The sequence below is a fragment of the Gobio gobio genome (assembly GCF_949357685.1).
Source record: "Gobio gobio genome assembly, chromosome: 17".
NCBI classification, from domain to species: domain Eukaryota; kingdom Metazoa; phylum Chordata; class Actinopteri; order Cypriniformes; family Gobionidae; genus Gobio; species Gobio gobio.
The window spans coordinates 14,423,745-14,440,888 of NC_137110.1; the positions used below are offsets into that span (position 1 = coordinate 14,423,745).

The 17,144-nt window shown below is 37.0% G+C and overlaps 2 protein-coding genes across 3 annotated transcripts in view; one reads left to right on the plus strand and one right to left on the minus strand.

Moving 5' to 3' along the window:
• Positions 1 to 206: 206 nt before the first annotated feature.
• Positions 207 to 17,144, minus strand: part of slc4a8 (solute carrier family 4 member 8) — a 39,835-nt gene continuing 22,897 nt past the window's right edge. Inside the window, exons 6-25 of one of the 2 annotated variants that reach the window (XM_079840410.1) lie at positions 15,962 to 16,150; positions 15,325 to 15,413; positions 14,234 to 14,391; positions 14,062 to 14,149; positions 13,792 to 13,938; positions 13,615 to 13,715; positions 13,227 to 13,401; positions 12,805 to 12,938; positions 12,218 to 12,463; positions 11,880 to 11,985; positions 10,663 to 10,824; positions 10,447 to 10,560; positions 8,382 to 8,543; positions 8,022 to 8,273; positions 6,288 to 6,356; positions 6,034 to 6,207; positions 5,563 to 5,694; positions 2,697 to 2,809; positions 2,386 to 2,494; positions 207 to 1,698 (exon numbers count right to left, since the gene is read on the minus strand). In XM_079840410.1, the coding sequence (XP_079696536.1) occupies positions 1,687 to 1,698; positions 2,386 to 2,494; positions 2,697 to 2,809; positions 5,563 to 5,694; positions 6,034 to 6,207; positions 6,288 to 6,356; positions 8,022 to 8,273; positions 8,382 to 8,543; positions 10,447 to 10,560; positions 10,663 to 10,824; positions 11,880 to 11,985; positions 12,218 to 12,463; positions 12,805 to 12,938; positions 13,227 to 13,401; positions 13,615 to 13,715; positions 13,792 to 13,938; positions 14,062 to 14,149; positions 14,234 to 14,391; positions 15,325 to 15,413; positions 15,962 to 16,150 (2,732 nt within the window). In that variant the 3' untranslated portion in view covers positions 207 to 1,686. The remainder of the gene's footprint in view (positions 1,699 to 2,385; positions 2,495 to 2,696; positions 2,810 to 5,562; positions 5,695 to 6,033; positions 6,208 to 6,287; positions 6,357 to 8,021; positions 8,274 to 8,381; positions 8,544 to 10,446; positions 10,561 to 10,662; positions 10,825 to 11,879; positions 11,986 to 12,217; positions 12,464 to 12,804; positions 12,939 to 13,226; positions 13,402 to 13,614; positions 13,716 to 13,791; positions 13,939 to 14,061; positions 14,150 to 14,233; positions 14,392 to 15,324; positions 15,414 to 15,961; positions 16,151 to 17,144) is intronic. The other variant, XM_079840411.1, reaches the window with a different exon arrangement.
• The window catches only part of ttll3 (tubulin tyrosine ligase-like family, member 3), a 52,734-nt gene continuing 45,126 nt past the window's right edge, over positions 9,537 to 17,144 (plus strand). The window contains exon 1 of the mRNA XM_079840434.1: positions 9,537 to 9,687. The gene's annotated coding sequence lies outside the window, so the exon portion shown is untranslated. The remainder of the gene's footprint in view (positions 9,688 to 17,144) is intronic.

Here is a 17,144-nt window from a genome sequence, read left to right on the forward strand (position 1 = left end):
TTTTCAATTGTACATGAGAAGTACACATTTAAGCTGTGGTTGAAATGGAATTGACTCAATGAATATAACTTAATACTCAATTATGTATTACACATTCATTTCTTATATAAAAAAGCCTATGTGTTGACCTATTTTCAGTTAATTTAGTACTTAATATAGTAACTGAATAAAATATTCACACACAAAAGAACACATGCACAACTGTTAACAGGCTCATCTCATTCATAAAATCTAAAATTTATTGGAGTGAAAGACATTCTCTTTGAGCACATCCCAGCATTAAGATAACATGTACAATCAAGTCAACGACAACATTTCCGTAAACAAGAAAGCCATGGTGGGGACAAAAAGATAAGTTAGTAGCTTAATGTCAAGCTGGGAAATTTCTTCATTCTTCAACATTCCAAAGATGAGTTGACATTCTGAAATAAATATTGACATTCTCCTATCATCTGAAGGCAGTTTAAAAAGATTACAACTTACAGACAACTAGTCCTGTAAGAAAAGTACAGCTGTAACCCATTCATTTTAACAGCCAGTGTCTTACTGTATCTGCGCAACTCATTTTATTAAAATACCTTTGTATAAAAGAAAATTCTTTACTTAAAATAATTGTATCACACTGTTATACTATATATAATAATTCCATTCAAAATATAAAATCATATCAGTATATATCTACACAAAGTGCAACTGTAAATAAAGTGTTATTTCACTGAGGTTAAAAACACAAACATATATGTTTTTTTTTTTTTTACCTCTTTCAGTGCAGAAACTACTGTGGGAGTTTTAAAAGTGTGGGGAGGTAGTCTAAAGGAAATGGCTTATTACTGGGACTTGTGACCAGAAAGGGTCTTCAAATGAAAGCCTGAACAGTCCAGTTTACCCTCAACCCTGGTGCCTCAAAAGACTGGTGATCTAAAAAGCCATTTGGATGGTGCATCTAATGGAAATTTCAACCAGTCTGTTCTTAGTAAGGGAGGGGTGGCTTTGAAATGGTGGTAAAAACACTTCCAACAGAGTTCATGCTTATCCATCAGTGTCCCTGGTGACCTAACCACATAGAAGCCTTTATTGCTCAATATTAACACATTTCAATACAAGACAATCAATAAAAATAGACAAGTCCGTCAACTGGATAAGGACTAATTTGGTTCATGGCCATGTTGGTCTAATGTAACTGATGGCTATTTATACTGGCACAAAAATAGATCAAACTGAGGTTATGATTCTGGCTTAAACACATACTTATTGTGGATGTTTTGATGATGAACAGAGCACACATATACAGTAATATCTACAGCAAGTATATACTTAAAATCAGAACATTTAAACAACTCTCTTATTCAAAAATGAGAACCAGACAATTACCAAAAAATGAAATAAAAAAAATATATAAATAAAAATACATGTACACTACAGCACTGCACAGAGACCTATGTCTGCTAAAACTCCGCTAAAACTTAAAAAGAACTTGGATTTGGTAGGAGAATATGTTGCACATATGCACATACATACATTGACACACCAATATATGTCACACAGCTATACATAAACGGTGTGAGAAACGGTGGGGAAGAGTGAACTAATATCTGTGCGTTTTTAGCACATGGCTGCTTCTCGAAGTCAGCTGAATTTCAAACAACCGACGCCAAGAATGTAATTTCTTCTTTCGGTGGGGTTACTTCACAGAACTCCCTGTGTGGAGAGAAAAACGCATAGATAAAGAAAGATAAAATCACAAAACAAAACTTTTTAGCAGTTTAAAACCCAGCTTGTTATCTAATAATCATCTAGCTACCATCATTAAAAATGTCATATGCAATGATACAAAGTCTTGATTGTTTTTTTGGTCTATTAGAGTAGGTTTTGGTCTGCCAGTAAAGCTCTGTTTAGTTCTTGTCTCTCTGAAGCCCCGCCTTCTGAAAAGAATGTGGTCTGATTGGTCGGTTGGACCAGTGTCTTGTGATTGAACAACCTCTTCAAGCATGTATTGGAAATGTCACGCCCCCTAGCATAACCACATTAGGATGGAAAAAAACAACATCTCTTGGATATGGCGACAACACACTATTAAGCATTGGGCAGGAATATTGTGACATGTACGTTCCCGGATGAAAACTCAAGACTACAATCTTAGTGTTTCAGGAAGTTCAGAAGTGGCGCTCGTTGATACAGAGAATAACTCCCTTTTGAGTGGACTGTACAGATACAGACCTTTTTCAGGCTCAAAAAACATTACACACTAAAGAAAGTTGAAAATGTAAAACGGCATAATAGGTCCTCTTTAACAAAGAAAAGTCTTAGACACAAGTGTAAGAAACGAAATTCAGAGAGATGGATCAAAAACCAACACTTCAAAGGATGGAAAGAGAGTCTTCTTGCCTTTTTATGTGTACTTGAGCGCTGTGTGTCCTTGTGATTGGAATTGAGGGATTTCCATACAGTGGTTTTAGACATTTCATCAGATATGTTAATATCAGAGGGATCGTTCCTGGACAACAGGTGGACACAGTCGAGGAGAGGAGGGGTGAAGGCAGGAGAAGGGGACAAACGGAGAGGTGAGTGTTAGTAAGTACACATTAACAGATACACAGTGGACAGCTTATTTTGCAGGAGTCTGACTGTTGGACGGGGCCCCAGGGTTCGCGGTATGCCACAGTGTTTGCATAGAGCTTCTGACAGCAGTGTGGTACCTGGGGTCTGGGGTTTTAGGTGAGTGTAGAGGTTTGCTCTCCATTGGGATGTGCAGTGTGTCTTTGTCTTCTAATTTCTCAGAGTCATCTACCAGCATCTCCTGTGATTCCTGCTACTCATAAACACATACATACAGCCTCCTTCATTGTATTACATGTGACAAACCTCAATGCAAGGTTAGGTCGATGTATTATTTTTCAGTTTACATGCATAAATAGCTGGATTTGTTTGAAAGATCGTGTTAAGGTTGTTCAGGGTGGAGCCCTAACACACTACTAAAATGTGTACTGCTAATAAAAAAAAAGAAGTATTTTGAACTGTAAAAATAAGTGAAAAATAACTATTTCAAATAGTAGTGCACTACAATGTTATTACATTTTTATTAGTTTGTGGCCATCCAATTATTATATAGGAAATAAAACAAATAATCATAAAGAAAATAGTATATATAATAATTATATATATATATATATATATATATATATATATATATATATATATATATATATATATATATATATATATATATATATATATATATATATATATATATATATATATATATATATATATACACTCACCTAAAGGATTATTAGGAACACCATACTAATACTGTGTTTGACCCCCTTTCGCCTTCAGAACTGCCTTAATTCTACGTGGCATTGATTCAACAAGGTGCTGAAAGCATTCTTTAGAAATGTTGGCCCATATTGATAGGATAGCATCTTGCAGTTGATGGAGAATTGTTGGATGCACATCCAGGGCACGAAGCTCCCGTTCCACCACATCCCAAAGATGCTCTATTGGGTTGAGATCTGGTGACTGTGGGGGCCATTTTAATACAGTGACCTCATTGGCATGTTCAAGAAACCAATTTGAAATGATTCGAGCTTTGCGACATGGTGCATTATCCTGCTGGAAGTAGCCATCAGAGGATGGGTACATGGTGGTCATAAAGGGATGGACATGGTCAGAAACAATGCTCAGGTAGTCCGTGGCATTTAAACGATGCCCAATTGGCACTAAGGGGCCTAAAGTGTGCCAAGAAAACATCCCCCACACCATTACACCACCACTGCCAGCCTGCACAGTGGTAACAAGGCATGATGGATCCATGTTCTCATTCTGTTTACGCCAAATTCGGACTCTACCATCTGAATGTCTCAACAGAAATCGAGACTCATCAGACCAGGCAACATTTTTCCAGTCTTCAACTGTCCAATTTTGGTGAGCTTGTGCAAATTGTAGCCTCTTTTTCCTATTTGTAGTGGAGATGAGTGGTACCCGGTGGGGTCTTCTGCTGTTGTAGCCCATCCGCCTCAAGGTTGTGCGTGTTGTGGCTTCACAAATGCTTTGCTGCATACCTCGGTTGTAACGAGTGGTTATTTCAGTCAAATTTGCTCTTCTATCAGCTTGAATCAGTCGGCCCATTCTCCTCTGACCTCTAGCATCAACAAGGCATTTTCGCCCACAGGACTGCCGCATACTGGATGTTTTTCCCTTTTCACACCATTCTTTGTAAACCCTAGGAATGGTTGTGCATGAAAATCCCAGTAACTGAGCAGATTGTGAAATACTCAGATCGGCCCGTCTGGCACCAATAACCATGCCACGCTCAAAATTGCTTAAATCACCTTTCTTTCCCATTCTGACATTCAGTTTGGAGTTCAGGAGATTGTCTTGACCAGGACCACACCCCTAAATGCATTGAAGCAACTTGCCATGTGATTGGTTGATTAGATAATTGCATTAATGAGAAATTGAACAGGTGTTCCTAATTATCCTTTAGGTGAGTGTATATATATATATATATATATATATATATATATATATATATATATATATATATATATATATATATATATATATATATATATATATATATATATATATATTAGGGGTGTAACGGTTCGCGTATTCATACCGAACGGTTCACAGGGTGAGTTCCAAATGGAATCAGTATTCCCTATTTGATCATCCCTATGTGAGCAGGACACGCGTGTGCCGTGCCGTATGTAGCAGTTTGGAATCCACTTGGCAAAGGGAGCGGCGTAATTTCCTCATTATCTTCAGCTGGGATTTTCAAACATTTTCGGCTTCAGTTTCGGTTTTCGGCCAAGTGCATACTAAATTTTCGGTTTCGGTCCAGAATTTTCATTTCGGTGCATCACTAATCTGCATAATTCTTTTCTTTTTTTTAGCCTAACTGTTGCAAATAAAAATATTTTTTTATTTTAAAGAGTTTATAAAAATATGCTTTGTAATAGGCTGCTGTATATAAAAGTAATATAACTCTTAAAAATATGAATTATATATTTATTTATGCCGGCGCTGCGTTGTCACAGGAAAATCCCAGCTGAAGATAATGAGGAAATTACGCCGCTCCCTTTGCTAAGTGCATTCCAAACTGCTACATACGGCATGGCACACGCGTGTCCTGCTCACATAGGGATGATCAAATAGGGAATACTGATTCCATTTGGAACTCACCCCGTGAACCGTTCGGTACGAATACGCGAACCGTTACACCCCTAATATATATATATATGAAAATAGTCAAGAGGAAAAAAATTATGGTCAAAACCACTGGTTGATTTGTTATGCATGAAATAGAATGTTTAGCTGAGCGCATTGCATTCTGGGATTCAATATTATGTTGTTATACTGCATCATTTTGGCAAATGTTACATTTTATGGCCATAAAGAACATTTGCAACAATGCACACTATACATACTGCATATAGAAAGTAGTGTTTCTACTATTTTCTATTACTACTTTGTATGGACCTTTACCTTGATGGATTTAACAACATTGATTGTTTGGATACCCTTTGCTTTATTAAACTCTGCATATTATTCACAAACCTCCTCTGCCTTTTTGGAATCATCATCCAGCTTCTTCTTCTTACTCTCAGGCATCAGATCATCAAGGTAACTAAGCTCCCGGTTTGAAAAACAGATGTCCAGCAGCTTACGGATGAACACTAATGCCAGTACCTGCAGGAAATAAACACACTTATGCCACTGTTATACTATATTATTCCCATGGTTCTTAAATCAACCTTTATCACTGTTCCTGTAGCTCAAACAGTTCAGCAATGCACTAGTAACACCAAGGTCATGGGTTTCATTCCCAAGGAACGCATGAACTGATAAAATGTACTGTATACCTTGAATGTTTTGAATAAAAGTGTCTGTCAAATGTATATATGTAAAATACACATGATTATTTCACACCAAGTGTTCACTAGAAATGTACAAAAAAACTTAAAATTAAATTGTTAATGAAGTTTTAACACCCCTAACATAAAGTATGTATTTTGTTTTGGCTCGTACCATCATAGGGAAGACGATTGCGGCAGGGGAAGTTTTGATGACCCAGAGCAGCACAAGGCAGGTAAGTTGGGTTAGAGTGAACAGGTGGACTTTTCTCAGAGGAACGTGACGCAGATAAATAAAGTCTGGCTGGTGCTTCGGTGGCATGCCAAACAACATCAGACGGTCAAAGAACTGAGCAAGACAGGACAGAGAAAGATGATAAGTGACTGACGTGTTGCTATATATGTTTATTGTCAGATGAATATCTTTACCTGAATGCCTTTCAGAGATGAGGCACCCATATAAAGAAAAACACCATAGAGAACTGGCATGGGAATGAACTGTAAAACAAAAAGCAGTCTTTTAATATATTTTGTTTTCTAATGCAATGACATTAAGTCACATTAAGTTTCATTTAACCCTCTGGTGCTCTGCTTTTAGGGGTTGCATTGGTTGTCTTCCCGGTCATAAGTGGCCGGACACCTAAAAATTAAACTTCCTCCACCCCAGTAAAACCAATGCAATTTATTTTTCTTCAATAATATTTTTTGTTTTTAATTTTGTATTTTGAGATGATTTGATTGTATTTTTTAAATATTTATGCAATAATTGTGGTCTATTTTTGCCATTGAAAATTATACAACAATTTTTTTAATTATTGCAGTATTTCAGGTTAAAATAGAGACTAGGTGTCACAGGGTGTTTTGGTGATGGTTCATGTTCATTGTTCTTGGTTCTGTTTTCAGTTTATGTTCATGGTTATGTTTGAGTTTGTCATGTTCACAGTCTTGTCGTGCACTTCCTGGTCTTGTCATGTGACTCCCATGCCCTCATGTGATCTTGTGTCTTGTCCTGTCATTGGTTCATTGTCTCATCACTGTTCACAGGTGTCACTTGTCTTGTCATTAGTGTGTGTGTATTTAAGCCCTCATGTTTGCCATGTGTCTTTGTCAAGTATTGAATGTTGTAACCCGCTGTAGGTGAGTGTTTCTCAAGTCAAGTCAAGTCAAGTCAAGTCAAGTCAAGTCAAGTCAAGTCAAGTCAAGTCAAGTCAAGTCAAGTCAAGTCAAGTCAAGTCAAGTCAAGTCAAGTCAAGTCAAGTCAAGTCAAGTCAAGTCTTTGTTTTATGTTTGGATTAAATAAAGAACTGCATTTGGGTCCTTCAACTTGCCTCCAGTGGAGAACCGTTACACTAGGCCTTCAAAATATATATTTTTTGAAGGCAGATTAGCGCCCTCTTTTGGAATTATTTAAGAAATCATGCAACCATGTGTGTAATCACTAGAAGTCTCTATGGAGAGGCTTGAGAATTCCCTAATTCTCCTTTGAACACATTTAATGATTTTTCTTTTGATGGATTTGAAAATATATTTTAAAAAAATCTCAAAGACTATTTATTATAAAGTTTTAGATTTTTTTTGTTAGAAATATAGATTTTTTCTGTGAATTTGTGTTTTTGCAGATTACCCATTCATTTCCTATGGTGGTCATTTTTGACCGAAGAGCACAAGTGGGAGTTTTTTTTTTTTTACGTCCACTTAGCATGCTCGAATCATGCCCATGTGTTTACATACCTAATGCTAGAAAAGTCACCAAGTTTCATATCATTCTGATGAAGCTGTGATTTTTAAAAATTCCAAATGTGGTTCATAGGTTAAGTTTTTCATAGGTGTGTATGTGTGTATAAGTGTGAGTGGATGTGTCAATATCACACTCTTGATGTTTTAGAGTGTCACCCCTTTACTGCTGTGTACTTTTTTTCAGCATCGTGGCTTTGTAGATTGTACACACAAATATTCTGAGAATTTTTGTGTTTTTGCCGATTTCCCATTCATTTCCTATGGTCGGTCATTTATGAAAAGTCACCAAGTTTCATATCATTCTGATGAAGCAATGATTTAAAAATTTCAAAACAGAAAATTTTCGGGTCAGAAATGACCGAAGAGCACCAGAGGGTTAAGTAGGCCACCGTACATATTATATGAAACCACTGATTGAGTGGTTACCTGTAATGCCCCAGTCATGAACACAGAGCAGCCCATCAGTAGAAAAATGACCAGACCAGTCAGCCTTTGCTCTCTAATACCCAGAAATCGAGGCTGCTCTCCAGGGGCGGAGCTTTCAGACTCCAGCTTCAGACTGTTGACGTGGGAAATTGACAGGACGGTTGCTGCGACAAACCAGGGCAACCCCATTATAGAACATATGGCCAGCATCAGTCCAACCATCAAAAGATCCAAATGGTACCCGCAGCCTTTCTGTGTAGAAAAAATAGAGCACATACTTACATATGATCAATGCGTGCACGCACACACGCACACACGCACACACATCCTCTGTAATCCTACTTTAAAATATGTACTTACTAGAAGTTTGTGCTCCTTGCGGTTTATTATGACTGCAGTGATCTGTTGGTCCATGAAGATGAGGATAGTGCAGAGAAGAGCTGGTATTGGGGCAGCTAGCACAGTCCACCATGGGTTTCGCCCAATGGGGTTAATCAACCAACCCCGGTCATCACGTGTGGGCTGTAAAACACAAAGAGAAATTTAAACAACCGAGCAAACCCCTGAAAATAGCACGGTAATCATACTTACTCCATAGTATTAACTGATCCTTTTTTGTGTGGCAAACATAAAAAGCTTCACTCCGAAATCATATATTTTTAATCTTTGCTAGTATTACCTTAAAAAACAAACACATTTTCAGCAGCCATTTATTCATGTTTTATTGTCCAGTGTCACATGATCCTTACATTCTAAAATCGTGATTTGGTGCTCAGTTGTGCTGCTTAATATTTTTGTGGAAACTGTTATAAAAAAAAATCTATAACAATGTAGATGTTACGATTCCTGTTTTAGGACTCTTATTTTCAGTTCCCATTTTTCCTCAGTGTTTGACTTCCTGTGTTTGCCTTGTTTATCCTAGATTTTCCTATGTTCTTTGTCTGGTTTTGTTCTTTGTGGATGTATCGCATGCTTAGTTTTCAATTCTGTTTCTGCCTACCTTTTCCCTTGTGTTTGGATGTACTTTTGATATTTTGTTAATAAACGTATAATACTTAATTTGGATCCCACTCTCCATCTTCTCTGAAAAGATCACATGTTACAGTAGAAGTCTTTACTGTCAATTTTCATCAGTTCATTGTGTCATCGCTTAATAAAAGTATGAATTTCTTTTTAAAAAATCTTACTGACCCCAAACAGTAGTGTAGATTTTAGATAAATTGACCAAATATTTTTTATAGTGTAGTGAACAATTTATTGTAATTCATTGTGCTTACATATATCAGATGAGTTTCAGCATTTGCAAGGCTGACAAATATGTGTGTATTTCCTTAAAGACTCTGTATATAACCAAGTATGGTCCAACGCTTATGACAATTCTGTTTAAATTGAATTAAATATCAGTCCAGCTCAATTGTTCATAGATCACTGTTCGCGCAGAGCGCATGTATCTGGATTAGCCTGAGGTATAAACTCAATTCAAAGACTCAGCATTGTCTAATCATCTAATCTGTCACTGCAGGGGTGCCACTCTAATCTAATCATATGAACAAATGTGCCTAGAAACAAGACACAAACAAATTGCTCAAAAACAGGACTGTTGTGGATTATGAATGGGCAGAACAGAACTGACTGAAGACTGAAGCAGTGCATTCATCACTGTAAGGTAAGCTTTGAATGAAAAAGCTTTCTAAACAGAGTTGTTAGGAAGAACTAAAGAGCTCAAAACATTCAGGAGAGCTTTTTCCTCTTTATTGACCCCCCATAGATGTTTCCTTTTTGGTACCAATTAAATCAGATTTGATTGGCAGCTATTTTGGTTTATCTGTCCAATTTATATTTTATCATATTTTATCATATTGCATTGAAAAGCAATGAGATTTTAATAGTGATAGAGCACACTTCATATATAAATATATAAGCAAACAAGTAAAAGTATAGTACAATTATATAGTAAAATGATGTTTCAGTTTTTCAGTTTAATTTAATGATTAGATTTTTGAATGATCAAATTTTAATGTGGTTGGCATTTATGCATTTTTTATTATGATTAAAACAAATATACCTTAAATATGTAAGGAATATTGTACAGAATATTATGAACACATAACTTCAATCCAGTATATATAATAGTTCTGAAAGGATTTTCCAGTAAAAGGGATGTTGATCATGACACCGAGGCGGGCATTTTGGAAATTATATTAAAAGTCCTTCCTAAAAGACATGTATATTCCACCAGAGGGCAGAAGACATGTACTGTGTTTTTTTACGGTCTGTGGTACTGTACTACATGATATACCAGTGTTTTTCATCAAAAAAAGTCTTAGAAAGCCATTTACCAAATGTGATACATGCAGCGTTATAGGGCTAAATATGCAAACACTAGTGTGTGTGTTTGTGTGCACATTTGATTATTGATTCCTACCTTGAATTTGCTTGGTACTTGTAATTTTTGGGATGGAACTCCAATGATATAATCAATCAGGACCATGAAAACAATTGTAAGGAACACAGCAAAATCACTGATCATTGACCGTACCTACATCACACAAAAAAAAAATGAATACACATTTTGTGTTTATTGTCTTAAAAAAATCACTGTGTGTGCAAACATATGTATGTGTTTGAGAATAAGCCTCACCCTTGTTGGGAAGTATCTGCTAGTCTTGAACTGTTTCAGGAAGCTAGACATGAAAAAGGTACCAAAAAACAAGATGGCTGACCAGAAGAGCACATCAGGGGTGTAGGGACCATGGTGTCCACACGCCGATCCAATAAACTGCCCCTGGAGATCTAAACACTCCTACTCACAAACACACACAAAGTTTGGCTCATATGTAACCGCACTGGCAGCCCAGACGCTGACTCAGTTGTGAAAATAGGATTAGCTCTAAATGCGATCTGTGTGAGACTACACTGTGAAATAACATCGCACTGCAGTAATGGGACAAGAATTGAATAACAGGACTCCTCCGACTGTACAATGTGTGTCATAAGGTGTTCTTTTCACTGACTGATGTTGTAAGAAGGCTGTTGAGAAGTTAAAAGTGAGATAAATCACATTTAAAGGTTAATATTTACACTTAAAAACATATACAGGTTATGTTCAAAATCACCAACACCAACACTCCAAAAAGGGTCGCTTTTGCATGATGATGCATCCACACCAGTAGGTGTCAGTATAAGTAAAGGCCCATTCACACCAAGAACGATAACTTTAAAGATAACTATATGAGCATCCACACCAGTAGATGATATCGTTCGGTTCATTCTAAGCGCGTGCTTGTCTGTTGCTTTAAATGCTCGAGTTTGTTTATTACAGCAGGATGTATTCTGATTGGCTGTCAGTGTTTTTATCGTTCATCACCTGGAAAAAAAATTGTTCTGAAAGTGATTCCAACGATATTGTTTCTCTGTGCCATTATCGTTATAGCTGTGGTGTGAACGGTGCTATTCATTAATATTGAGAACGATTATTAGAACTATATCTTTATCATTATCTTGATCTTTATAGTTATTGTCCTTGTTGTGAATGGGCCTTAAAGGAATAGTTCACCCAAAAATGAAAATTCGGAAAAAAAGATTTTGATCTGCTTGGTTACAACCATTCTTGCAAATTATCTTCCTTTTTGTTCAGCAGAAAAAAGAAATTCATACAGGTTTGGAACAACTTGATCGTGAGTAAATGATGACAGAATTTTCATTTTTGGGTGAACTATCCCTTTAAGTCTTAGACCGTTGTAACAGCCAGCTAAACAAAAAGTGGCTTGGTGCACTTTTAAGGTAAGACCATGCAAGAATGTTTTAGTTTCTAGTAGTTTAATTAGACTGTGTGAGGATTGTAGGAGGTTGAAGTACCGTTACTGTGAGGTTGCTCCATGGCACTGCAGAGGCTGAGATGTTCCTCTGATTCCACAGTTCTAATGTTTTATTACTGGGATTATCAGGCTCTGCACACCTACAGCTGATGACACACAATACCATGTGTTAAAATGTGTTCACATTTATTGCAGTCTTAATCTCTCTCCATTAAATCTCATTGATGTCTGGGAGATTAACTTACTTATTTACTTAGTTAATCATTTATTTATTTGAACCATGATTATTGTCATCTAAGAACAAAAGATTAGCAACACAGGATATTTCCAGAGATTCAATTTGCGTAGGCGTCTATGTATATGAGTTTATATACTTACTAGGCCAGTGTTAGTTTGTCCAGATCGCTATGTCTGTTGATCGGGTACAGTTCTCCAAGATGGAAAAGTTTCTCCAGTGCTTCGTAAATGAAGATAAGGCAGATGAGCGCAGCAAAAGCTTCCTCTGTAAAACGTGTGATGTAACAGACCAAGGAGCTGGCATCCGTTGCAACAAGAATCAGACACAAGAAAGCTGTCCACAGACCAATACAAGTACGCAGGGACAGATATGAGAGATCGTAGTCTCTACAGGGACAGAAACAGGTAGGACAGAGACAATAAAGAGGGTTAAGAGTTTATACTAAATTGATACATAAGATATATTGCAAATATTCTACATCCCCTAAAATGAACTGTATGTTTTTAAAAAGAATTATTAGACTATAATATTAAATAAATTTTTTTATATATTATAATAATCATAATAATAATCAAATTATGAATAAATAATATAAAATAAACAATATATAAATTATTTTAACAAATGTATTAAAATCACAATGACAAATTTTTCTTTGTGAGAAAATTAATGATTAGTTAATGATTGAATATGTATATTATTAATACTTGGTCTGGTATGTACTGACTTGCAGAACTTGAAGAGAATCTTTTCAAACACAAGGACGGGTCCAGTGCTGCCCAGTATAGTTAGCGGCTGTCCAGCAAACAGAGAGTATGCTACTCCAGTCATAGATGCTCCTAACAGAGACTCAATCGCACTCTGACACACACACACACACACACACACACACACACACACACACACACACACACACACACACACACACACACACACACACACACACACACACACACACACACACACACACACACACACACACACACACACACACACACACACACACACACACACAAACAAACAAACACACAACACACACACACACACACACACACACACACACACACGACTGCTGTGTTTTACATTATAAACATATTTTACATGACTTTGCCTAATAGACCACACAGAAACAAAACTGTTTGTACTTACAATGCGTCCCTCAGTAGCCTCTCCCAGAAGCCCTCCAAACGTGATAACAGGTGACATGCAGGCACAGTACAGAAACAAAAAAGAAGCTACACACTGCAAACTCAGACCATCTTTAAAATCACTCAGATAAAATGGAGCTTTTCTCTTTAAATCCAGAATCAGCCCTCCAAACAGCCTACAGAGAGAGTGAAGAGAAGGAAAGAAATATATTTTTCCACAAATTTCTATTGTTTTCATACTGAACTAGTAACATTTCTATCCGTTGAATTTCTAAACCCCACACAAACCTGCTTTTGTTAATTGTTCATTCAATGTGTTTATATAGCTGTTTCTCCTCACGATTTCTGCTGTTCCCATAATGTAGTTAAAACCTGACCCAAACACACACCTTCCAGTTCTCTGTAGTTCTGGTCCATGGTGTTCCCCATGCTGCTCTTCCTCAACAGGAACAATTGTTCCGTTCGGCACTCCTGGCATCTTTCTTTTCTCCTATACCAAAATAGAAAATAGATCCATTACAACAAATAATCACTTTAGCCTCACTTTAAAAAGTGTTTTTCCATACCTGTGATGGGACACTTTTAGGGGGTTCTATGCGTATAGAAGGGTCCCATTCTCCTGGAGGCAAAACTGTCACTTGATCCAGAAACTCATCTATACCAGCCAACAAATCATTCCTGTCCTTGGCCTTATATGCAACATCATGGAAAATCTATATGATGGAAGAATGAAGATATATTAAAATAAAAAACGTAAGGACTGGGTTTAATGCATTAATATCCAATGAGATCATGCTATGACTACTGATACACTATATGACGAGTTCTGCATTGACCTCATCGGTCATGATGGTGGCCATTGAGCGACCGATCTCATGGTACTGCTGGGCTTTTCCGTCTGGACCAAGCAAAATGAACAAGAATCTGCAGAGTAAAGAATTATTTTGATCATTCTGTTACAGTGATTTATCAGCTTCATACATGCGTTTGCAAACAAACAGTTTATACCTAGTGGGAATGGGAACTTCAGTGAGCCCTGTGAGCAGTACAGCAGGAGACAAGCGAACAAATGCAATGATGGATCTCTCCAAAAAGTCCAGCTCTCCAACCAGCACATTAGAAGCCTCTGCTCCAGTTGGGATCTTTTTCATGAAATGTGTGTCAACCTATGGAGAGAGGTCATAGCAGTGTTATTTTTGTATTCTATTATGATGATTTATTTTGACTTTTATTTTCATTTATTTATCAGTACTCTAACTCGGGTCACCCGAAGTGCAACCGCACATGTCAGAGCACAGCCCATGAGGCTATCACCTTTTTTTTTAAGTTGAAGTTTTTAATTTAATATTTTTATCTTATTATTAAAACTTTAGAACTCTATTATTGGTTATTCCAGTCACAAACAGCTGTTCGTTTCAGTCAGGGTGACAGTTATAGATAAGAAGAACAGCAGGTATGTAATCTGATTGGGGGCATCCTCACTGTCACTAAATGTCTAACATCTGGCTCATTACAGTTAATTTCCTGTTTCCTGAGGTAGCATAACATTACACAAACAAGCTGTGGCACCTCTAAGGATCACCAGATGGCAGTGTTTGCGTGTACGTGTGAGTGCATTTGTCCCAGATGTTCTTGGTAATCGATACATTGCCTGCCTGCAGTGAACAATCAGAATAGAAACAGAAATAAACAGATTGAACCAGTTTGGCTTAATGGGTTGTCTTGCTCTCGCATCATCTTTCCAATCTTTTCTTATACTATTTCTTCGTTTACCGTTCCATTTCACAAATGATCCATTTTTCTAGATGTTTTCTCTGAAAACAGGATGCAGGACAGGTTTTTGCATTATTGTTTCTTCAGATTGTGTATATTGTGTATATAATTTGTGCCTTAATTTCTGGATGTAAATGGAATGCCGTAGAATGGGGCCATATAATGCTCGGTCTGAATGTTCTATACATAGTATGCATTGCAAACATTAGTGATGTTGGGTCAATTTTTATTGCCACAAACGTGTGTATGTCTTAATTAGTATTATATAATGGTATTTAGATCAAAATTAATCTTCCAAATTAGTCTTGATGTTGTGGTTCTAGCACCTTGCTGAGATCCATCTGGCCATTATCTGGTGCTGTACCATTCTTTACATCTGGGTTTGTAGGTGGAGGCTGAGGAGACGTGGCAGGACCTGAGAGATACAGTGATACATAAATATCTTATATCCACAGCATCATTAAATATCCACAGCTTCAGCATTACCACATGAAACAATTATGCATTATTCCCCGGTTGAAACCAAATAAATGGAAATTTAAAGGTGCTGAAATAAAGTATAACAATAAACATTAAATATTAGGTGTTAGTATGAGACTGATATGGTATAATCACTTATCAACCAAGTTATAGCCACTCTTTAATCTCCAATCATGAGCATGCAAACAGAGTTAACTAGTTAATTTTCCTATTATACCCACAAGGATACCACACAGGACGTCATTAATTCACCAGATGTAGTTCTGACCTCCAAAGAATGATTTGAATGCGTAAATTCTGTTTACAGAATAATTAATGAAAGAAAAAAATGAGCTTTGTATTTCTCCATTGGTATCTTTCAGAACAACAGCCCAAAAGACTTCCATTATAAATGATTTACTGTAAACACACCTTTTACAAAATCAGAATGATTTAATTCTATCCACAGAGCTTAGGTTGTGTAAAATGTGCAGTTTAGCTCACCCGTCTTATCCATAGAGTGAGGTTCACTATGTCTCCTGCCAGAGTCAGTGAGGGATTTGACCATAGGCAGCAGGTTGTTCCTCTTCTTGTCGCTCTGGTGATGATGCCTCTTCAGAAGTGCCTCTCGAACCTTCATTCTCACACTGTCGTCCAGTTCATGAGCTGCCTCCTGATGGTCAAGCACCAAATCTACACACAACAAATTATACATGCACATGAGAACACAAATGTACATCAGACAATGTATATACAAAACAATATTGTATCATTTAAAGTGACAATGTATTGGTTTGCATGATTAAACTATGATGATAATGATCAACCTATTTAGGACTGAATGTGTTGTATTCCAGCATGCTAAATATTGCAGTACTTTCGCTGTCTCTCACATTCTCATATTCTTTAAAACCACCCACAATTCCAGTTGGAGCTGATGCAGCAATGTTAATCTGCATCACTCACTTCTTTCCTCCCCTCCAACCTTTACAGTATAATTAATCTCTCAGGCTCTCCCTGTCCTTCTCTTTCTCCGGCATTAATCTTGTTCCTACCACTGCTGCAACATTTATCATAGCAGTCATGTCTCAATGAGACACAGGTTACATTGTCAGTATGATAGACTTTATTGGCTCATATGAATGAGGTATTAGAACTTTGTTGCATGGCTGCAACCAACTTTGATGGGAACTTCTGACTCAAATATTCACAATTATTGCTGACGTCCATGTGTTATTTAATATTTAATTATTACATTTAAATAGAGTTGGCCCAGTCTTTATTGTATTGTTATCTGCAAGGTGATGTGTGTAATGAGTGCCACTAGTGGCACTAAACGGAATTGCAAAAATTACTATTGTTTCTAAACAGGTTGTCCCGCCCCAACTTAGGCAGTGGACATTTCGAGCCATTCAAACATGCACACTTTTAAAAGAACTGCCACAATTTTTACACTCTTTGTAAAATTAACCTATAAATGCCATTCTTATAGTTCTCTGCACATTACATGAGATTTGAAGACACATTTGATGACACATCACACAAAAATGACACATTCCCCCTTTAATAGAAACGTTTCCCTCCTTCTTTTAAGGGCTGCTAACAGCCATGCCTCATTTCTCAAACTAAGTACCCATGGGTGTTGTGAGTGTTTGCGTGTGTCTATCACCAACATGAGTGGGAGTGT